This window comes from Corvus moneduloides, chromosome 3 (genome assembly GCF_009650955.1).
Source record: "Corvus moneduloides isolate bCorMon1 chromosome 3, bCorMon1.pri, whole genome shotgun sequence".
NCBI classification, from domain to species: domain Eukaryota; kingdom Metazoa; phylum Chordata; class Aves; order Passeriformes; family Corvidae; genus Corvus; species Corvus moneduloides.
This window is the reverse complement of record NC_045478.1, coordinates 38,984,522-39,008,983: the sequence shown is the minus strand read 5'-3', so window position 1 is coordinate 39,008,983 and position 24,462 is coordinate 38,984,522. Positions and strand designations below refer to the sequence as shown.

The 24,462-nt window shown below is 36.5% G+C and overlaps 1 protein-coding gene across 3 annotated transcripts in view; it reads left to right on the top strand.

The window, feature by feature from the left end:
* The window catches only part of RNGTT (RNA guanylyltransferase and 5'-phosphatase), a 178,720-nt gene that overhangs the window by 93,061 nt on the left and 61,197 nt on the right, over nt 1-24,462 (top strand). For 2 of the 3 annotated variants that reach the window (XM_032105035.1, XM_032105037.1), the window contains exon 13: nt 22,441-22,541. The exons of the other annotated variant lie outside the window; for it this stretch is intronic. In XM_032105035.1, the coding sequence (XP_031960926.1) occupies nt 22,441-22,541 (101 nt within the window). The remainder of the gene's footprint in view (nt 1-22,440; nt 22,542-24,462) is intronic. 3 annotated transcript variants of the gene reach the window in all.

The following is a 24,462-nucleotide window of genomic DNA, read 5'->3' as shown; positions in this document are numbered from 1 at the left end:
AATCCTATACAATTGGAAAGCCTTTTCTTCCACAGTATATATTTTATCAAATGGTGTGGAAATTTTTAATCATAGGCCTAGTCACTTGCTGGCTTATTTCAGAAACTCAGGCATCCTGTTTATCAGTGATGAAGCAACAATTATTGTGACGTATTTCTAGTGCAATAGCAAGTAATGGCTTCAGACAGACTCAGATATAATCTCAATACCAAAGCTGATATATAAAGGCTTAGGAAGAATCATATAATAGCATAGATTTTTTTGCTTCTAACAAATATGTGTTTCTGGATTTAGCTTTCTAATTTTGTAGTGATTCATGTAATATTTGGAGGCAATGGAATAGAATAGAACGGAATAGACTATTTCGGTTGGAAGGGTCCTACAGTGATCATCTAGTCCAACTGCCTGACCACTTCAGGGCTGACCAAAAATTTGACCATATTCTTAAGCACATTGACCAAATGGGTCTTAAACACTGACAGCTCTGAGGCATTGACCGCCTCTCTAGGAAGCTTGTTCCAATGTTTCACCATCCTCTCAAGTACAGAAATGCATCCTGATGTCCAGTTTAAAACCCCCTGGCACAGCTTTGAGCTGTTCCCGCACATCCCATCACTGGGAGAAGACATCAGCACCTCAGTTTGTTAAAACAGATGCTAAGACCACCTGATTTTTTTCTCTAGAGTTTGCAGCAGAAGGAAGGAGAATCTGGAGAGAATCATTTTCATCAGTCTTTGTGTTGATCCACATTACTAAAACCTTTAATGTATCTAAATTTAGAGTATCTCTTTGCTAAATGTGATTTCTTCTGTAAGAGGAATGTTCCTGACTGAATCTGTTACTAGTCAGGGGGTGCTGTTGTCATATCAGTGTGCACTTTTTGTGCAGTTGTAGGTTTTCTTTTATCAGAGAACTTGCTGTCAACCTCCTGAAATGCCACTGAGCTTTGCAGCTCTTTTCTGCCTATGAATAGTTGTTGCATTCAATTTCCATGGCGATGTTCCTTGCAATTCATCTTTTAAATAGCTATTCCTATCTCAAATATACCATTTTTTCATATGCTTTATGAACATACCCAAATATATTAGCAATACACAGTATTCCTTTGAGGGGCTTTCTGTGACTATACAAGTAAAATTTTTATACCAATTCAAATTTATCTTTGCTTGCTTGGGGTGATTTGTTTTCTACCTTTTTTTTTGAAATCAGAAAACTAGAAAATTAAGAAATGCTAACCTAAACACCAGTAAGGTCTAATTAAATTAATTACAGCTCATTTAATTAAATTGTTAGACTCTTAGATACAAGTACCATGATTTTTGAACATAGCAGTTTTTTATGATTTCCACTTACTTTCCAAGAATCTGAGGTAATTCACACTCCAGAAAATTCCTACATTTCTTTTAGGTGCAAACTCCTAGCATCCAGAGTTGAAAAAAAAAAAATGGCCACCCTCCCCCCCACTTTCCATTTATGAGTCATTTTTAGCTCTTAATATAGAAAGGTTGGGGTATAGCAAAAATTTTTCTTGTTTAACTTTATGCTGTTGGTCCTCTAGTACATTCAGATTGAAATGCAAAGGTATTTGCTATTTGCCAGAATTGTTTAACCTGACTTCCTTATTATGTCAGCCTAGATAGATGTCAGTGCCTTGAGTCTGATTACCTAAGGAGAGTGTTGGTTTTAATTGCTATGTTGTCTCATTTGCTTGCTAATGACCTATACTGCCTGACATTCTCTGATTTCTCAGGCAGTGAACTGCATTTATGGGTGCTATCTAAATAGCTTCTTGAACTTCTGTTCTGCAGTTTAATCATTCTGCCTGCCAGTGTCAGTAGGAAAGATCTTTCCTACATTATGTGTACTGGTCATCCTTGGGATTGTCAGTTGACATTAATATGGTGGTGTTTGTGCATGTGTTGTTTAGGAAAAGAAAAAAACCACTTTCTCTACCTGCTACTGTTTTAAATGTTGGGAAAATAAAGATGTAGAATCATCATTCATAAAGGCTTTCAAAAATTATTTTTGCATAGTTTCTTTGTCTCAAAGCTGGATGTCAGGGAGCTTGTGGAGTGCACTTGCTATCATGCTTCTAAATGTGTCAGGTTGCATGTACTTTCTAACTAAAATAAATAGGTAAATGTTAGGAATATATACTGTAAATGGGATTTCAGGTGAGAATACCAACACAATTGTTCAGCTTCTGCAAAACACACTTGCTTTAAAAAGAGTAGGTCTGTATTACAAAAATTACATTAGTTTATATGTGTTGTGGATCAGTTTTGAAAAAAAAAATTCTTTCATAGCTGGATAGGGAAATCTAAGAGAGTTTTTGGTTTGAATCAGTGAGAACTCTTTACTGAATCATCTGATTCAGCTCTTCAATAGGCTAATGAAGTGGTCACTTGTCTTCATGGCAGTGTTCAGACTCATCCTGAAATTCACAGCAGTCTCTCCAGGACTGAGAAGCTGGTAGATCAGGAATGATTTGGGAACTGGACAATATAGTAGAAAGTATTTCGTCAACACTCTCTTTTCTTTAGATCCCAGAATAGATATCCATAAACAGAGTGCTTAATTTATGATCCCTCTTTCTATCAAATGGAAAGATTTAGCAAAGTATCTGGAAGAACTAGGTTGTTGTAATTGTTTTCTCCCAGTTCTGTTTTCTGTACATGGCAGAAAAAGACAGCCAACAAACCTTTCAAGTTTTCATGAAAATCCGTCATAAAATGTTCATATTCTTTATTAGGCAGGAGCGCAGCAGTAAAACAAAAACAGTGCTATCAGGATAAACAGAATATTTAGCTAGATCTCCATCCTGCTGTTTAGTGTAAGCAGTAGCCCAGCATTTCAGGAAAATGATGTATTTTCTTACATCTTACTGAGATGTAAGAAAACAGGATAACTTTCAGAGGAGTATCAGCACTTGTGTTGTGGTATCTGGATGGTGAAAACATTTAAAGACACTTTCTTTAAAAGCAGAGCGATTTATTCTACATTACCCTGTTACTTGTAATTTGAAGTGTTTACTGGGTCACTGTTCTTATAAACAGCAATTTTAAAAATGCATGATAACTATCACCAAAGGGTAATTGAATTTTTTAATTATAAAAATATTTTTCTTAGGTGCTAACATGTATTTTTAGATAAATCTTTGAAGGTAACTGTGTATATTGGTGACTGCACATTTAAAATAATCATGTTCATGGTACTGTACAGAACAGTACTCTGCAAAGCTCAGAGGTGCCTGTGGAATAGTATTCTGTACTGAAGAGGTACAACAGAACACTGTGTGGTAATTCAGTCTCCTTTGACTGACAGTAACTTTAGTTTCAGTTGTAATTGTACTTTCTGTTCCATTCATCAGCTCTCCTAGACTTTGATATTACAAAAATAGTGAACCAAGTCCATTAACATGATTAAAAATGAAAGTCTTGAGCTTGATATGAAAGCTATAAATTTCTTCTAAGAAAATTTCATTGTCTTCTACTGAGGTGCATGGTGAATAATTTAGATGTGATTGTATCATACAGGCCTACTAAGTACAGAGGTAGAAGGGCACTGCTGGACTTCATGCCTTGATTATAGAAGTCAGAGATCAGAAACCTGATGAAAGTTTCCTATGTAATTAGTGCAGATATTTCTAAAGCAAAAGCTTATTTTCTTTTAATGCTGTTAGTTGTGTTTCTGAAATGAAATTCAGGTTTTCCCCACATTACTCTAGAAGCTTTCCACTGAAATAGAGGAATGTGCAACTGTGACATGTCTGCTGGTTTGTTCTGAAAGAGGAAAATTATTAGAAGTCATAGCTGGAAATACCTCAGATTTCCAAAATGCAGATGTTCTGTATGTTTTGGATTGTTTATTAAAAAACAGTACGCTTGTTACAGGCTGAGAGTTTTGACAAGTTTGAACTGACAAACAGTAGATTGCTTGTTTCCAAACAGTGATCACTAGAAATCCCAGGAAGGTCTTGAATCTGTATATTCATCCAACCACTGAAACCAAATGTGTTTTAAGCAACATGAGATTCTCTAGAGGGAGCTTTTAACTTATGGGAGTAATTGAAATATGTGTCTTTGGGACTTGTCAGACAGTGAATTGATGTTGCCATTGTTAAGGGAAAATATGCCTTGTTCTGCTGCTAACGAGAAAAAGGAACCAGAAGAATAAAAGATAATTCTAAATAGTTTTGGAAACAACTGTTTTAACAAATGTAAGTTGATCACAGGATCCAGTGCTCATAGTGCTCAGAGCTCAAAACAGGTGAAAAAAGAAGTTTGCTATGTGGTTAATAAAATAAGAGTTTCAAGGTTGTTCCTCTTGTCTTCATGTATAAAGTGTAAAATGCCAGTTTCCTACTTAAATCTGTCCAGCATGGTGAGGAAAAAATGTAAATTTAGTTGGAGAAGACAATGGCAGAGGTCAGTATTTGCTAGTTTTTAGGCAGCATATTCCTTTGCAGCAGTCTTAGCATCAACTAACGTCAAGCAAAGCAAATTCATATTTGGCTTTTGGGGTTCCTTCCCCCTATTCCCCTTACAGAGCTGGCTCAAAGGCCAGTAGACAAAAGCATTATTGCTTTGTTTGTTATTTACGGAATATTTTTGAAAGGTACCGGTTTTAAATAATACAGATTTTTCTGTAAGACAAACATGTATGTAGTGAACCATATTGGATATATTGTCTTTCTGAAACCTTCAGAGCTTTTTTTTTTTTGGAGCATTAACATGCGTTTGGAAGAATATGTTTGCTTTTTGAGTAGAATCAGCTCTACTCTCTAAAATATATATAGAGCACGGGACTACTTCCGTGTACAAAGACTGCTAAAGTTTTTTTAAAATTTATTTTTAGACAGCTTAAGTAATACAGTAATACAGTCATAATGCTTTTCATTGCTACAGGATTTGGTTTAAACTTTATATTTCATTAAAATATTTGAACCAGTAAAGAACATGAGTGTAACTTTCCATAATTTGCATATGAACAAGAACAACGAGATAAATTATTTTTGTGATTATTTGTTGACATTTTAAAATATTTCAGCAGGATAAGATGTATTTTCTATGCTTGCAAGACCTGGTATTTTACTTGCAAAAATGTCAGAGGTAATGTACTTTTGTACCCACTTGCCCTACTGATCCTTTTCAGTTTCTGGATGGAAGGGACATGTAGTACCATGTGCCTTGTGTCTAGTAACAGTCAGGGAAGTGGAACTTTGCATTGGTCATCAGATCAGAAAATGGGCCAACAAGCGTTGTCACAAAATAAATCAGGATTTTTTTTTTTCTTGGCAGAGTCATGAACTACATACAGATAGTTCGCAAAGAGGACCTAATTTGTCAAATAAAACATTTTTTCATTGAAAATCATTCCCATGGCTCTGATAGGTATGCACTAACCTGGTCTATGGAGAGCAGCTACAATGCTGCTACGATACTAGCTACGATGCTAGTAGAGTCTTTGTTCAGCTAGTTTTGAGAGTTTTGGTTGCTGGGTTGGTTGATAAAAAATTTAAATTTTTGTATAAAAGGAGGTAACAAGGGTTGCTTAGGTGTAATTATGTATTTTTATATTTTTTTAAAATTTATTTTACTTTGATTTTTTATGTGTCTTATTCTGTAGATCCTTCTATGTGTTTCATATAAGATGCTATTGCACATCTTACAATTGTTGCATGGAGTCAGAGAGTGTAGTAGAAACCAGCTGATTCTTTATGGCTCCATCAGTTTCTTGGCTTTTTTCCCAAAAGACATCGTTACTCTGACTTGCTTTATCACAGCTAATTAGTTTGCCCTTATACTTATGTTTGACTTTGGATTTGGTACTGCATTTTTGTGAACTATTACTGTTTTTAATAAATCTTTACACCTGCTACATATATGGAATGTTATGGAACAAATACTAAATGAAAACTGGGTTTAAGCTAATACCTTGTCTTGGAGCATGTTAGAGTGGTTAGCTACAGTGCCACAAATGGTGTTACTATGGAGAGAGCTTCTGTTTCCATGACATTTGCTTGCATATTTTGCTAGGCCTTCAAAAGAAGTAGGGTTCTGTCCTCTATAAAATTTGGTGGGTGTTATTCCATTACTTCTGAAACTCCGCAGTGTCTCACTGCAAAGATACATGAATTAATTTCTTAGGAATATTAATGGTGACTGGCCAGGAAAAAAATGGAGGGGAAAAAAGTTATTAAAATTTTGATCATGCAGAGAGCAAGGGTTTTTTGATAATATTTTTTTACTAGAATAGATATTCCAGCTTGATTTTAACAGAGTGTACTGCTCTGCTTATATACATTTTGGTTGCTTAAAAAAGCCTACAGCTATTAAAGAAGTAGAGTTTTGCTGGTTTTAGAAAAAAAATATGTTTAGCTGTATAGCTAATGGCTTTATACTGTGAGAACTGCCTAGTACTGGGGGGGGGAATTTTGAATAACAGTAAATTTTTAATTCAAGTCATGATGTAGCTCCCTGTTTAAGAATCAGTTATTGGCTTAGGGGTAAATTACAAAACCTCTTTTTTTCTTAAGATGAAAGAAGTGGTTTTGAGACATGAAAATCTTGACAGCTATTCATGAAGGGGAGTTTCTTTAGTAACTGTTAGGGCAATGTCATGGTCACCTGCAGGAGGCTTTTGACTGCTTTCTTTCTCACTGCAGTCACATGTGCTCACAGTTCTCTTCTGCAAGATTGCTCTTAAGTGCAGGTGTGTGTGATCCCCAGGTGCTGGAATAGAAGGAGTTAAGGAACAATACTGGCTGTTGAACACCATCGTGTGACCTATTCTCTCCTGCACAAAGGGTGCTGCAGAGGAAGGATGAAGGGAGTTAAACACCATTAAGTATTCTTATGCCAGCCCGAAGACAAAATTGCTTTCCTTCTGTTCCTAATGAACAGCTGACTGTTGTTCCCTTTGTATACCACTCTTCTGCTCTAATTAGGTTTTAGTGTCCTAGGTGGTTTTGTTTTTTAATGGTTTTTCTCTTTTACCCCCAGTTGTGAGGGGGAGTCTAAAGCTTTTGATCCTTTATAATATGTTCTGGGAGCATATTATTTTGTAATACGTCTGTTTGCAACAGTTATAAACAGTTGTCAGGACCTGAGCTGCTACCCCTTTTGAAACCCATTTTTTTCAGAGCTTCTCCCAGTTTCACACATTTCAAAAGCACAAATGCACATGTGCAACTGAGGGAAAAATATGTTCAAAAGCCTAATAACCTAAGTGTTGTCTGTGTAACGCAGCTAAAACTTTGGTCCACCTATTTTAGTATTTTGGTAAATGAGGAATGGTGCTTCACCTAATATTCTCCCTCAACTTCCACTGCAATCATTGTTATAGCTTTATTTTAGACACAATGTCTTTGGTTTCCACTTGAACTGAATTTCTAGATCTTTCTGCCAAAACCGGTACCACTGACTCCCCACCTGCTAATGCTAAGATTCATATTCTTTGTCCCAACTTTAGAATTTAATTTCAACAAATAGCTTTTTGAATTATTTTGGTTTGTAAAAGTCATGTTCTCCTTCTGTTGAGGATGTACTATACAACAGAAAAGGTTTTTACAAGACAGCTCATAAAATGAGTATGGTACTTACTGTTCTTGGTGTCAAGAGAGATGTAGTTCCACATGGCTCTCTCATTCTTGTTGGAGTACCTGCTGCATTGATGACTGGCGGACTTGTTCACTTTGCTGTCATCTCTGTACCTCTCACTCTGCTTTAAGAAAGTTTTTGAAGGATTCTCTTGAAGTTGCTCCACAAATAGGATTGAGCTTCACAGAGATCTAATTTTTTAGCTCAGAATTCATACTAGCATGCTCATTATTATCTCTGCATTTTAGTAACATTTACATCGAAATTATAAACTTGCTGTATCTTGCACGTGGTAAGAGATTTTTAAACTATCTTCCAAACATCATCACATATTTGTGCTTGAACTAGTGATGTTATTTTTTCCCTATGGCATTCTCATTTGTGTTTTATGATCTAGAGGTTAAGGAAAGGACTGTTGTCTTTTTATAACATTAGGAAAAAGGAAGCATGGGAGGGAAATCTGATTTGAAAGAAGCTTCTCCTGAACTGGCTCAGGTTTGTCTGCTTTCTCCTCCCAGAATTTCCCAGTGACTGCACATCGAACATTTCCATTCACTTGATGGATGCCAGTGAATTAGCACTATGAGTTGCAGTTCTCTTTCTTAAGAAATATAATTCTGTTTTTGAAATACATTCTGTATTTGTTTATGGAAAAGCTCGTGCTTAAGTAGTCCTTCTGTTCCCCCCTTGTTAAAATATTAAAACTGTTAAATAGCGTTCTAAACCTGATGACATTTGTTTTGGCAAGTGGTAATTGTCACTTACCCCCTCCCCTAATTCTTTGGCCCTCAGCTGCTTGCCTGCTCGAAATCATACCTACATTAACATTTAAACATTTGGTATCATTAAAGAAGAAACATTTAAGAATAGGGAAAGGAGAAAAAAGTCTGACTCTAACCCTTCTGCCAGTAACAGAATGAAAGCTTCCTGCTAGCAGCAGAGAAGTTGGAACAGGTTCTTCATGGCAGTTGCTCAATCCCAGTATTCAAACCAGAGTTTTCATGTTCAATGTCTCTGTGTTTGTGTGGTCATGCTCTGTAGAAGGGGTAAAAAAATCTGTTGTGATTACAAAGCATTATTAACAACTTACATCAGAACCACTGCTTTTAATTGGGAGAATGTCCTTCCCAAGAAGGATAGCAACTAATTTCACAGTAACTGGAATTTTTTGAGTAATGTTTTTAAAATACAACCTGTATTTCTTTTCCCTTTACTTACAGTGCTCAGCAAATAACTACCCTATTCAACTTAAGCTGTTCTTACCCAGAGACATTGACTTGTTTGTTCCTAAGTGAGAACTATAAGGATTAATTTCACACAAAGAGTGGGTAGGATCCTTTCATTTTCTTGTTTGGCATGGGATGTTTTTTCTTTTTAGACAAGGATTTTTCCCTGCTCATTATCCAAATTAGTCTCCTGAAAATGCAGTTTTAAGTTGTATTAATCTTGTAGGAGACTTGAAAGAGAAAGTACATACCGATTTTTTTCAATATACATTTTTTTCCACTTTGCTTTTAATCTCTGAGCCCATCAGCTTGCTACTTGCAAAGTAAAAGCACTGTGAAGCACATGCTGAGTTCTACTGGTTGGACTTAACTCCCATGTTGTATGAATGTTTCCTTGTGAAAATAAGGATGTGAAATATGTGGTTTGCTATTTTAATGTCAATGGCTAATGACAAAGTGAAAATAAGGATGTGAAATACGTGGTTTGCTATTTTAATGTCAATGGCTAATGACAAATTTAATATGATTAAAACTCATTATTTTATAATTTGTATACTAGAATACGTGGTTGAAAAGGCTAGTTTATATTGTTTCGTGTAAAATACCACAGGATTCAGTATTCCAAGCAAGACTCATGTATATTTAATTCAAGGAGATTTGTAGCCCTGTAAGATGTAATAAGCTAGCCCTTAATGACAATTTTGTGTAGCACACATTTAGCAACATGTAGAAAAAAATCCTGCTGGCAATTCTGTGTATCATCTTTCAGGCATATCTGTTCAGCTCTAGGGGCTTTTTAGCTCTGGAATTATAAAGAGAAATTGGACTATGTCTGAGACCAACGTGCTGCAATTTCTTAGTACTTGCACATTTCTCCTTATGTTCAGATTAGCTAAAAGCTCCAGCCTACTGATTGCCTTTTGATGTAAGGCTTCGTTCTTTTTTTTAAGATTGGCATTCCTCAGGAAGTATTTTGAAATATACTTTTGCATCTTTCTGTTTAGGGTTGGTAGTTTTCATTAATCTTCCTGGGCTCCGAGGGGATTTTCTGAAATGTTATTCCTGGTATACTGATTATCACTGTAGTTTACTAAAAATGTCAACAAAACTGATGCTGTGATGAAGCCTTAAATTCACAGGTTGGAGCTTGTGCAAATGTGGCCTCTAATATTGATAAATTACCCAGCTTCCAAATCGGGTTATTGCAGTGAGTCAGCCAAGAGCACTGCTGCTCAGTTCATGGAGATTCTTTGTTATACCAGAGATGCTATGGCTGTTGGACTTGAAGCACTGACTACTTCCCACTGATCCAGCCCAATTTTTGTGGGACTTCTAGGAGCCTTTGATCACAAACTAACTATAACAAACTAACTATAACAAAGAAATAAGTCCTCTGAGAGACTGACTTCCTTTTCTCTCTGGTGTAAATTTAAGTGATAACTACACTTGGGTTGGGACAGAGGTGGTAACAATGAAAGGACAGAAGGTGAAGAGAGATTGCTGCCATTGGGTTTGAGAAATGAGAGAAGGTTTTGGCTGGTATGTACAACACTTTAAACGTGTAAAGAGGCATAAACAGTAGGGCTCATAAAACAAATGATGCAATGAAGCAACTACACTTATCACTTCATACAATGAAAATTGATGTGTTCTCCAACATTACTGGCTTCATGTGACCAAGGCTTTTTTCACAGTAAGATTGTGAAAGGAAGATTAGAAGGAAGATGATCTCCCTAAGGGTCTTTCAAAGATCTGTTGTGTCGCTGGGGCAGAGAGAAGAATAATAAGCATCGCTTTAAGAGAGAAAAAGAACAGAAAAACCAGTAAAGGAGTGAGCCAGGAGTGCTCCTGTATTATCTTGGTTCTCCCAACAGTTTACTTCGGAGTTCTCCCATCATCCTTTGTCAGCAACTTCTGTTGCTATGAATTAAGAACTGAAGTCTTAAACAGCTCCCGGGAGATGAATTTGGATAGAGTCATGTTAAACATACAATGGAAAGAGAAAATTAACACTTAAAATTTGAAGTGCTATCAGCTCCAGAATAGTTTTGCAAAGGTTATTGTTTGTACACACTGAAAGCATCAGCTGAACATTGTCATGGTATCTAGCAATACCATTGTCCAAAGGTTTTTCCATTTGCTTTCTAAATGTCAATTAGTGCTGACTCAAAACAATACAAATCATCTAATAAATAAAACAATTAAAATTGCTCCTGCCTTTTACGGTCCACACCATGGCTTGTCATTCCAAACATTGCATTTCTGTCAGATATATTAATACCTATTTAGTTCTGAAAGAATAGCAGATGAAAAGCAGCATTAGTGATCTCAAATGTTCTTATCTAAAGAATGTTTGAATCTTTCAGATATGTAGTAATATAATGACTTCAAGAAGAGTGTCTGAATCTGAAAATACAGAGAGCAGCGTAAAATCTTGTAAGGGAACTTGCATTGGAAGTACCCAAGTTCTACATATATTCAGTGAGGTGGAGCAAGTCCTAGGGAGTCCTCTCCACCTAAATTAGGTAAGTAAACATGTGCAGAGCTTCAGATCTGTCTCCATTCACCATGTGGGAAACAGGCGCTTATTGGAGAGATGTTTTATTTAGTGCTTAGAGCACCAGCGTCACTGTTGTGCCTAAATTAGACTGGATTTCACAATCTGCAAGGATTATGACCTCCTTAAAAGTAATTAAAGGTAAACATAACTTTTGGACTTAGTGCGAAGCTAATTCCTGTAGTTTTTAGCAAGGATGTGTGGAAATATTCAAGAGAAGGGCTTCCTGATCACATGAGAGGAAGTGACTGATTGTTTTGGGCAAGAAGGTGGATGGAAATGAAGGAAGATTGATTTCAGTCCATATATCATAGGATCTTTTAGAGATCAGGGTGAAACTCTAACTCTCATCTGTTTATGGACAGTTGTCTTAAGCCATTTAGCTTCTTACCTCTGGGCTTGTTTATCTGTTTCTAGACAAGTAGAAATTAACACTGTATGGCTGAGGAAAAGTTATGTAGATATGAGCTTTTCCATTATATTAATTTCTGGTTAGGGCTATTAATGAGTTGTGAAGCTGAATTTGAAAGAAAATTTCATCTGGAGAAGTAAATACAATAGTTCTTGGTGACAGTTTACACTGATGCTACATGCTGAGGCCATCTCAGTTCAACGTGGTGATATAAAGTGAAACACAGAGTGAAATAGAGTGATGGAAGGCAAATTGAGGTATCTTGAGAGTTTTTATTGTTGTGTTAATTGTTCAGAAGACTTACATAGCCTGTATGTAATGAGGTTATAGATGAGGTTAGTGATGATGAAAAATAAGAAGATTACAAAATAATCAGTAGCAATATAAATCCAGTATCTTAAGCAGCAACCATGGATCATCACGAGTTCCTTTGACCATGGGCACTATAGTTCTGTTGTCAGAAGATTTATTTGTGACATAGGTGGAAGTATGTAGCTCTTCAACAGTTACCTTAATTTGCTAAAAGTAGAGTTTATAATCCAAGTCAGACACCAGTTGGTCCATTTTGGGTCATATATACATTAGCCAATGATTTGAAGCCATTTACTTTTTTGGTTTTGCTTCAAACCCAAGTATTGGAGTTTCTAGGTCCAGATCATTACATTCAGTGAAAGGGCAGAGCTGACCAAAAATAGGTTTCTGCTGCTTCTAGTAATGTGCTGGGGGGAGGAGGGAAAAAAATTTGTGGCTGCTACATTCTGATTGCTATAAATATAGGGCTTTGGCTGTGATCTGAACTTCATTTATCAAATATTAATAGGATTAATATGTAAATGATGTTAGTTATGAATAAAATGTTCTCATATTTTTCTGCTTGCTTAATGGAATATTGAGAAAAGCTATTAGTATAGCTGTGAAACAAGATGTTTAATGAAGCTGGAGGTATAAAGCTAAATTAAAGTGCAAGAGGAGAAGATGTTTAGCCCACTAATTACCAAAGAAGTCCAGTATAAATATTGCATTAGCTTGAGGATCAGAGGCACTTTTGGAAAAAGCAGTTTTCTATTAACATATTAACAAAATAATTTCTGTATTCAGGTTAACCTTCTAAACCTGATTTGCATTCAAGTGTTAAAATCCTTAGCATAAAACATAATCTAACAGTATTTAAATGGGTGCATGTTTTGCTTCTTGGTCTGGTATGACAGTTAAGCTTAATATTTCATGGGTAATTTTGATTATAATATTTTCGATTCTACTTCATATAGCTTCAAGTCACATTTTCATAAAATACAATAACATTTTCTTGAACAGCTCTTCCAGAACAGCTATTGACAGCTAATCGGTCCTAATGCATTAAAAAGTGTCATTCCTACTTAGTTCTTAGTTTCTAAAGGAAAAATTTCTGGAATACAGATGTGATTGTGTCTTAAAACATGTTAATTTTTCCTTTTTTTGATTTTTAAAGTGGAGGAATGGAAGAATTAGCACAAATTTGTTTGACTACATGGAATTAAAGCATCATGGAGACTTCACTGTCAAGTAATGAGTTATTTAAAACTGTTATCTGGAGTTGGCTCTATCGTCCTTTTGGCTTAACCATGGCCCCTAAGTTGGATGAGCTTAGCCAAGGAACTTGTCTTTTCCCCATCTTTTTGAGCCTCTGAGGTTACTGTTGCATATTTGCTTTCAATGATGTGACAGCATTACTTTGTATAATGTCTGGAATTCCTTAGCAACCTTATTTTCAAGCTGATCAAATATTTGTTGAGCATCAGTGTGTCTGTTCTGATCAAATCACTGAACCAGGCAAAAAGCTGATGTTTAGTGAGGACTGCAGCTCTTTGATTTTTCGGGTGGTTCAAATCAGTAATTTAGGACACTAAGCATTAAAAGGAGCATTTATTAATTTCTTTTAGTTAAAAGAGTTTTTTGAAGGGAAGGAATTAGGATTTTTTTTTTTTTGGGTCATCTTTTGGTTAGGGTATCATGGCCATCTCTCCATGGTTGGACACAAGTTGCGCTTAGCGGAGGGTTTGGTACAATACATGAAAACTGTCTGTGTGAAATTGGAAAGCATTTGGATTGTATTTTGGAGCTGTACAAAGTTTGCAGCCATTTTGTGTTCTTACATATTTTCCATTCAGTGTTTAGCTTCTTGTGTTTTGCCTCAACTATGAAAATGCCTTTCAGAACTGACAGGTGTTTGGAAAGTACCAGTGTTTATTCAAGAGTTTCTCTTAGCCTGAACACTCTCAGGCGTACTACAAATCACATCTCCCTGTATTTCCTTTACAAATATAGGAACAGTTGACTCACATTTATTAAAAGAATTGCCTGCTTTACTATTTTCAGACTTTATACACAAATTATGTCAAATGTCTACAAGAAAGTAATCAGTATTTGGAGCACTTGATTTGTTTTTATCAAGAACAAAGGAATCCTGATAATCTTTGAGACACTGAGTGCTGTTGAAGAGATTTTTTTTAAAACACCTTTTTTCAGTGGAAATTATTCATCTTTCCCTTGCTGACCTGCATTTGTCAAAAGTTTCATCTATTGCATTCATTTATAGAAGTTTCTTAGGTACCTCTGAATTCTTCAGACTTTCTAAGAGTTCTTTTTCTACCTCTGTGGTATGTGGAATGTATTTGGCAAAGGCAGATAGTCAGTTTGGCCGGCTCTGATGTATTTTAAATAAGTAAATACGATGGTTTAGTGCAAGAATGAACAATAATATTTTTCTCTTACTGTCTGATGTTTGGTCTAAGTAGATAGTGATGTCCAGGTGTTTATTTCCAATGTCCACTTCAGATCAATGCACTAATTTTAGTCACTTTTTCTGTGTATTAGTCTTTGTAATCACACACCCTGTTTGAATTTGGAGGCTTTTGGTCTTGGACATTTTTCTCCTTTATCTCCTAGACCACCAACATACAAAGCAGCTTTCTCTGTGGTGTATAGATAATCTCTGAAGCTTGTGTGCTGATGACCAGTGATCACCACCAAACACCATAAATGCCATAGTGTACAACACTGTTTGCCTTCACCTCCGAGGATGTGAGTTAGCGATGAGCCCACTGCTCTCAAAGCAGTTTCCTCAAATAACCTGTTTGCCTCTGACTTCAGTAAGAAAAGCTGGACTTTCTGCTCCTCAGCCAGGAAGCGTAGTGGGCTTGTGACCAGACTAGTATATCCCTTTCTTCCAATTCTCAGTGTCCTGCTCAATGTACAGCAAGAACAAGCATTAATCACATTTACCTGTCAATGACCAGGAAACTTCTGGTGCCACATTCCCATTTGCTTAGCTTTTTCCCAGGCAAAGAAAATAGAATACATGAGGAGTTGCAGTGATGGTCTGTGGGAACTATGGGGAGGTTGTAAGTTGTTTGTTTGGGCACTTTGAGGAACAGAAGGAGTTGGAACTGAGAAGGGAAGCTGGAAGGGACAGAAGGCACAATTTTTGAAGCAGCTAAGGGTCGCAGTTTAACTGCTGGTGAGAGAACTTATTTCCTCTTGTAGATGTTAGTGACTTGTGTTTGGTTGTGTTTAGGGTTTTTCGGGGTTTTTTTGGTGGTGGTTTTTGTTTTGTTTTGTTTTTTGTTTTGATTTTTTTTGGGTTTTTTTTGGTTGGTTGGTTTTTTTTGGTTTGTTTTTGTTTGGGTTGGGTTTGTTGTTGTTGGTTTTGGTTTTTGTTTGGTTTTGGTTTGGTTTTGTTTTGTTTTGTTTGTTGTTTTTTGGGGGTTTTTGGTGGCAGTTAAAGAAGTGCATTACCATGAAGGGTTTAAGGGTTTTAATGATAGTGTTGGGATTTTGCATATGTTTTTATGGTCATGTTGTTAATATTTTGAACTTTTTCAGCAAACTTTCCTGTTTTCCTGAAAAATCAGTCATGTAGGCTAAGCTGGATCATTTGATCTTATGATGGTGCTTGAATACAGACAAATGTGGGCTGTATTTCCAGGAGTAAGTGTATTAAGTCCCAGCTAAAGGCATGAATCTGAAAAGAATGATTTCCGCTAGTTATCAACACCTCTCAGTGCAATGCAGAAGAACACAAATACACTTTGTGTACTTGCTGTATGTGTAAGCCATGGAAAGAATATTGGAATAGTAGGTTCAGTTCTTGTTGCCTACTCTTATAAAGGTTTTGTGAAATTACACTATGACAAGTGTACGTTACTGGGAAATTACCCATGCAGTGAGGACTCAGACTTACTCATGGTTATCTTAAAAAGGGATAGTAATTACATGGAGAGCCAGGCTTCAGTCTAAAGTAAGGCATTACACAAGACTCAGTGTAGAAGTAAGCAATTTTAAACAGAGGTGTAATAAATGGCTGTGGGCAACTTCCCTAAAGATACGTGTTGTGATTTCTTCATTATATGGTATCTTTCATAAAGGTGTGTTTGTATTTTGAAATAGGATTATAAACTTGATGTAAACATTATTTTAGTTTGGATGGGAGTTATAAGATTGATATAAACATCATTGTTCAAGGTTTCTCTGTCCTATATGCAACAGAGCTGACTCAATGAGCCGGGTAATGGTTTGCAGTCTTAAAAATCTATGAATATACAATTGAGTCAATGGTTGCCTTTGATCTTGTGGTCTCCTGATCCATTGCTGTGATGTGTTCACATAATCTGTCAACAGTGTTAGCAACTTCTGTGTCTTCAGCTCATTTCTTTATAAAGTCTAGCCTGAAATGATTGATTATAATAAATCCTTTTAGTTCTTTAAATGATCCAGAGTCTGTAGTGCAAGAAAATAAAAACACCATTTTGGGTAATTATTCTGTCTTTATGTTTACCCAGCTGAATGCAAAACTATTAGATTGGACAGGCCAGCAGCTGCTCTATGGATTAAGAGGCCTCAGAATTAAGTAGAGCTCTTCAGATAAAACATTTAACCCTGTTTTGCATGGTAAGAGGAGCAGATTTGTTGCCATTATAGGTTTGTTGTAGTTAAGTTTTGTATTTAGTAGTTAAGTTTTATATTTAATATTTATGTTTCTTGTTCAAGGATACTTAATTGCACTTCATTACATTTTCAGTGTGGTTAGATGCTAGCATCATTTGCAATGTGGCAAACTACATTTAATAATTTAAAAGAACTCCAGTAGATTCCCACTAGCTGTCTTGGTTAACCCCTTGCCCCTCCCATCTGCTCTGCCCTCACTCCTCAAAGGTACTCAACCTTCCATACCTCTTGGGCAAGCATGACAATGCAAACAAACCTTCCCTGACCTTTCTGCGCCCTTTATTTTAGCTTTCTTTCTAATTTGGTGTGTGCCTGCAGCTGCCAGCTTTGCAGCCCTTCGGATACTTTGCAGGGCTAGGTCTGACCAGTTTACTGAGGAGAAATTAGAGCTGACAAGCAGCAGCACTGTGCCACTTCGGAGAAGAGAAAGAACTGGATTATTTGCTGGCTTCCTGTCATTTGGAAGGAGTGAGGGAAGATACGGAGGAAGGGAAATGTAATGTGGCCTGTGTTAGCTGCTGCTTGCACTTCAGGAGGATGGTGTTTAATAAGGGTTATGGGAGGTAGAGTTGGCTGATTAGACTTTGTAGGATAGTGAGACATCCACCCTTGTAAAGGAAACCTTCTTTTCCTCTTCTTGATGAGGCACGAACTTCTCTCTTGATCATCCTACCACCTCTTCCTTTTCAGTCGCTAGGAGAAGCCGTTTATTTTGTCTAGACTTTAGGCTGAAGTCACTCAGTCTTCCAGGTGGGTGTCTTCATGGTGAGTCAACACCACCCCACACCCCAGACTGCCTGCCCAGAATACAGTCCCAGAAACTAACCCCGCTCTTCCTCCTACAAAATACTAAGCAGAAACATCTATCCCATGTGGAAGCAGCTATTTGGAGTTAAAGTTTATCCTCATTATGGGCCTCTGATACCTCCACTGTCTAGGCTTTCCGCTTTCTGCTGTACCATCCATTGAATGCAAATGCTGACACGTGGCTTTAGGCTAATCCCAAACCTGTGTGTGAGACTATATGCAATTGACAAGAAATGTGTCGGAAAAGTTAAGATAACAGAACTTGAGGTTTGGAGGGCCAGCCTTTCTCTTGATTCGTTGGGAGAGGGGAAAAGAGTGCCCCCCCCCCCCCTCTGGGCAGCTGTGGAGGAAGGGGGACCTAGACTTAGTACTCCGGGACAGGGCAGGGGATTGAGGTTCAGCATGACCAGCAACCCATCACTTTGCCCTGCAGTGCTAAAATGGTTCTAACAGGGGTCTAATAAAACCCTGATAGTGGTTTGACTAGACCCACTTGAGCCCACTGAGTCGGAGGTGAGAAATCAATGGGTTTAGCAGCCTAAGAGGGATGCCTGAGGATGTGCTTTCTGTTGAGCTGTCTTCAGTGATGATTCTTCATCCCAGGGTGTTGGATGTGCGTCTGAGTTTTAGGGTCATTATTCTTTTCTTGCCTGAAGTTCAGGATCTTCATAGTAGGGGCACATATGCGACTCTACTTCTGACACATTTGTTATCCCTGATCTTCATCTTCTTCATGAAAGTAAGGGCCTGAGGTTTTGCCAGCAGAGAATGGTCACAGAAGATAGGGCATTTATATGATGACTACTACTAGTACTACTACTACTACTGCTGCTGCTACTAAAAAGATAGAAGAAATGTTGGGTAGATGGTGAGTGAATGTAAAAAGGTATAAAAAAGAAAGTAAAAATTGGAGAGCTTAGGGGTCATAGCCAACTGAAGGCACTGATACCCTTATTTCTTTGAAGCAGCAGTTCAGGATGTTGCAGGATATCTTCACAGCTCAGGTTTGTTTGTGCTCCGTAGGTGCAAGGTAGCAGTGCAGTGGAACAGCCTTTGCCTTGGCCTCTGGTGTCTGTACTTCGGTGTGAAGGGCATTAGGGTGTGTCCTTGAAGTGAAACTTCAAGTTTGGTTTTACATTGATGGAATCCAGTTTGCACGCACCAGAGCTGCCCAGCCATTGCAACTAAAGTATAGGAAATGAGAACAACTGGGGGATTTGTTTTGAATGTTTGTTGTTTTTGCGAACTAAAATGCACCCAATATGGTTGCTAAAAGAACAAGCAAGCAAAGAGAGACACAGTTTTGTAGAATAATTTAGATTGGAAGGGACTTCAGGAGGTCACCTAGTCCAGTCCTTTAAAGCTATTTGAGACAGTTTCTGATTTGTCAATGTAACTTTTTGGTTTGGAGCTCTAATTTTTGTGCTTAGACTAGATTGACGGGTTTCAGATTGAAGCATGAACTTTGTATTTGAGATGATAGGGGATCTGATACGTTTTAGAAGTAGTCGTGTACATACATATTTGTTGGGGAGTGGTGGTGAGGATTCATTGCTATGAATGCTATATTTAAAATGCTAGGGTGTAGTTCGATCTCAAACAGATTGCTTCACATTTTGGTTTGGAGTTAAAATAAAGAGTAACTTCACGCAGAACAGGTCTGCAGTATGCAGTGATTCATCTAAGGTGAAGTTTTCACATATTTAACAAGCAGAATTCTTGTTTGGCTTCAGCTCATGTTTAAAGAAATTGATTTAGCACTTAGCATTCAAACTCAATAACTTACTAGTGCTGTCTTGTGTGTGTGAACTCACTTGTTACAAAAACTAATCTCTTTCTTAGGGTTTATTAATATGGCCTTTGAATGAATTCTCCTTTTGAGCAAGACTTCTGTGAATTTCTCTCTTTCATGTTAACAGAAGAAGTTGGGGGAGGCCTAGGAGGGGCTGTATAAATTGTTCTTAGTATGAGGTTTGAATTCTGATGGCTTATCTAAGGCTTTGTAACCGTTTCTGAAAGATATCTGTAATTTATCTGTTACCTTTACCAGGTGTTTGGTATTAACAAATTGCTGCAAAGTGACAAGGCTGTTATTTGACAATGGTCAAAACGAAATGTAATAGTCAAAAGGGTATCCTTATTGTCATTACTTTCTAAGTGAGATACCTTTGACTAATTTGAAGTGTGGTAGAGATTATTTTTTTATTGCTAGAACAAAATGTTTATCTGAGACCTGTCTCACACTATGCTGGTTCTAGAGGTAAAGAAAATAAGTCCATCTTAATGAACGAATCCTCCCCCATTCCCTTCAAGCAAGCCAGCCTGTTAATTTTAAACTTGAGTCAGAATTGTGGATACTGCAGTGTAATTACAGGTATGCAGATATCTTCTGTCAAAACATTGCTTTTCACTACTGATCTTGGAATAGTTGTTCCTATCTGTTACGAAGTTGGTTTCTTACTAACTTTTAGGAGGATGTAACCTGTCAGTCTAGGAAAAAGAGTTTGAAAAAATTGGATAGTAGATCCTATGTGAAAAGTATACCTTAGTACCTAAGTGTGTGAGGGTAGAAAATACAATACCAATTTAAAAAAAATGAAGGTGGGGACAGGTATCATGGAAGGTCAGGGAAGAAATAAGTCCTGTAAGCTTGGTATCTGGACTGGGCAAAGGAGTAGAAGCAATAAGGAATACAGAAGTTGGTGTCTGGGTGAACATGATTGATACAGTTGGTGGAAATTACATACCTTTTTGAAAGGAAGGTTATACCTCTCCAACAAAGGGTTCAAAAGGGTTCATATGGTCTTTCTTGCCAAGACTTCCAGAAAGCCTCTTGTTGAAATTTTCTTGAAGAAACTAAAGGAATGTGAGACTTAAAAGGTTCTTGCACAGATAGCTAATTGGTTAAAAAGTAGGAGTGAAGGGATGGGGTACTGTTCAGTCCTCACCAGGGAAGGGAGTCACCTGTACTGCATGTAAGCAAGTATGAAAATTGGATGAACCATTGAGTGATGTTTTCTTGATGGATCAGCAAAGGCTGGTCCTAAATTTGGAGAATTATAGTAAGCTCTTACAAGACTAGGTGGCTGAGAGTGATAAAAGAGTGCATAAACTTTTATGTAGAGTAATATAAGTGGAGAAGAAAATTCTAACAGTACATGTAAAATGATAGCCTCTGAGCTGAGTGCATTTCTGTGCATATAGAGGCATATGAAACCATGAGTCACATGGAAACAATGGGGTTTGATTGTTAAGCATCTCTCTTAGTATGATCCCTAGAAAGTGCAAGTCTTCAAAAAGAACAAAAACTTCTTCAAAATAAACAAAAGGTGGTGTTTTTATTCCTGCAAGGTAGTCAGGCTGTGAGTGAAAGGTTGTACCATGGGCTTTAACAGCTGATGGAGGTTTACACGGTCTTACTGGGGAACTATACAAGCTCATGCAGAGAAACTGAAAATAACTAAATATATAGGAATCACATTTGAATCACATCTACATCAGGAAGTCCCTGAGCTTCAAAATGGATAGTTTCTCAAAGAGTAGTAGTAGAAAATATACGTAATTGCCTTGCGTTTCATCTTCCCTGAGCACATGCTGTTGGCTATTGTCAGAGTCAGGATAGAAGACCTCTGGTGAGGAAGGTTTTCTATAGATCAGATGTAGCTTTTCCTCAGAGTTTCAGTGCCATCACTTAAAGAGGTTGGTCCATCTTTTTTGCATCATTAAGAATTAATGACCATCTTTTCATCAAGAAATGATAAGTAAGATATGCTGCATTTGTTTTGGAAAGAGTAACTTTACATTCTCCCATTAGAAAACAGAAAATTCATCTGCTTTTGTCATTTTAGATTTAGAACTGTTAGGTTTATCATCAATAAAGTCTGTTTTTTGAAAATATTTAACACAGCATGAGTGAAGTGTGATGATGATGACTGTTGTGTTACCAAAAGACAGTGGATAGTTTTATTTTTCATATAAAATTCCATAAATTTTTCACTGTGTATAAATAAAGATGTAAAATTTCTCATTCTATGCATCTCCAAATTATTCTTTTACTTTTGCCCTATTCTTGTTCATTCTGATTTTCTCCATTGCCATGAAAGATATTCTGGTAAGGAAAGGGTCAAGAAGTTAACTCTCACTGATAGCTGGGGATGAACAAAATGGCAGCTTAGTAAATGAAAGCAGATGATAGGAGAGACCATGAGAAACTAAAGCTCCAATTTAAGAGAAAATTGTTCCTTTCAAATTGTAATTCAAATGTGTACCCTCTCTCTTTAGCAAGAGATACTCCCTTATTTATGTTCCTGTATATCATGATGTTCTTTAATCTTTACGTAACTTAAATTCCTTTGCTGTGAAAGAACATGTTTCTGATGAGTCCTTCTGATAGATGGCAGTATGGTGGCTTCTGGCTTTTTCATGTTGTGTCAGCCAACAGCATGGATAACAAAAATATTGTTCATTAAATTGTTCCAAAATGTTGAGATTATTTTAAATGTATCTCTTCTGTATGTGCTATCAGTGTTTTCATTTCTTTCTGTGCTGGCTTATTTTCTTTCTTGAAATTTTCCATTAGCCAGAGAGAGATAATGAAGTATGCTAATTTTTATTTCCATTCTCAGCTTTTTATTATATGCAATGGCATAGCTACAGTGCTAAGCAGTTTTAAAAGGCAGAAGCAAATAAAGTAGTGAAGCACAACTACCTCCATGGTAATGGTATTCATTGTTTCAGTCACTAAGTATTGTAATTCATTAGAGACAGCTAATAGAGTCTGAAAGGCTGAATTGTTACTTTTAAAACCAGTGAAAACCAATAAGCATAATTAAACTGCATTTTAATTTACTTCAGAAATACAAGCCTGGTCGATGTGATGATATTTTGAAATGGAAGCCACCCAGCCTGAACTCTGTTGATTTTCGTCTAAAGATAACAAGAATTGGTGGAGAGGGGTAGGTAATCTCTTCCCTTTTTAAATCTGTAACACTCATGTGAATGTCCCTAATCTCTCCTCTAGTATTTCTTGACACTTCCTGGGGCTAAGCATTTCTATATTTGCTAGAACTTGTTCATTCAAAATACAAGCAACTGTTGTAATTAGTGTTGTACTGAAAACAATGGCAGATGTTTATGTTGTGAATTTACTCATTCTTAATTTAAATTTCTTCAAATTTCTGAAAAAAAAGTCCCATTTGGATTTGGCACTAGCCCGTATGTTTTTAAGAGTGGGCAGGCTGTATTAGCTTAAATTCCTAAAACTATTTTTCATTGATTTTAGACAAAATAATAACAACCTAAGATTTCTTCTACTTTAGAATTGTGCACAGTGACAAACAGGACTTCTTTTCTTAGAGAAAAAAAACAAGGCCTGACATTTTTACTTGTTAGGCATTCTTTGGTATTGTCTTCAAAACCATTAAAATCTTAATAAAAACCAGTGAGTTCTAATGGCAGAAGACATGAAAATCTTCACATTGGTCCTATGTACTATTTGCCTAGTTCAGTCACTGCACATATTAAATAGGAGTTATTTCCATGTTTAGTTGTGCTAGGGAGGGGAAGGGAAGGACTGAATACTAGATTAAGCTTGGTTTGGAAAAGACTTTGTTTAAAATTAAATTAATGATGATTAGGTGGCTTAGTGTTTTAACATCTGGGACTCATTTCGATTGACAGTGTGAAATGCTGACATTTAACTTCCCGGTTTTTTGGTGCCACAGGCAACTCAATATAATTAAACAATTAATTCATATATTGCTTGCATATTCCAGAGTGCTAATAATGGTCCATTTAACTTTTAGACATCTGCATGTCACATTAATGAAAACATTTGGTGAATAGAGAGAATCTTAAGGATACAGGGTTTTTTCTGCAAAAGATACTCAACTGATAAATTCTCACTGTTTCATGAGGTCAGAGTTATCTGTTCAAATTTTTGTCGTTGAAAATGCAATATTAAGTCCTCAGTAACAACATAACTATTTCAGAGAATAGACAGAAATACTTTGTTTTACTTCAGATAATCAGCTCATTACAACATTTTATGTTTGTTTGCAATTTATTTAAGTCACAGGATAATGTAATATGAAAGATTTATGTAAAAAATCTTTTAAAAATCTTTTAAAAATTGCCCATTATTTGATAGGAAGGTTATTCTCATTGCGAGTATTCTTATGACTTCTGCTGGAGTTTACAAATATACAGAACTAGCTTGTGATTCAGAAACAAAATGCAACACATTTTTCATTTCACCTTAATAAAGGAGTATTGGTTGATTAGTTATCTCTGATTTCAAATACAAAACTGTCAGTGCTGTTGTGTTATGTTTAATATGTTACATCATAGATTATTTGATGGGAACGTGAAAAGGTTATAAAATATGAGCCAGCAAAAAGCTATTTCTAAAAAGTTAGTAACAAATTATTAAAGAATGCCTGATCCATTGTAGAATTGAAATCACTTTCAAGCATTTAGAAAAGTTCTATCATATTTCAGCTATGTGAAAAGGAGAGCAGTTCTTATATTATGGAAATAACTGAATTACCCTGTAAATAATGTAATATTTAAATATATCAGTGTTTATGCTGCTCTCACATGCATATAGAAAATTCTAGAAATCTGATATTTAATAAAGTACAGTTCTTCCAGGTAAGTTTTACTCCATCATGCATGACAATTGACTGCTACTAGTAATTTAAGTGCATTCATCCAACAAAAATAAAATTTAATGATGTATGGGGCAAAAAATAATAACTTGGTACTCTTAGGAGAGAGGTATTTATTTAAATACTGTCCTCTGAAACAGTAGCTTCTGCCCAGTGAAACACAGACTGTGAATGAATACTCCAGATTTGCCTGCTTCAGTTGTTACTT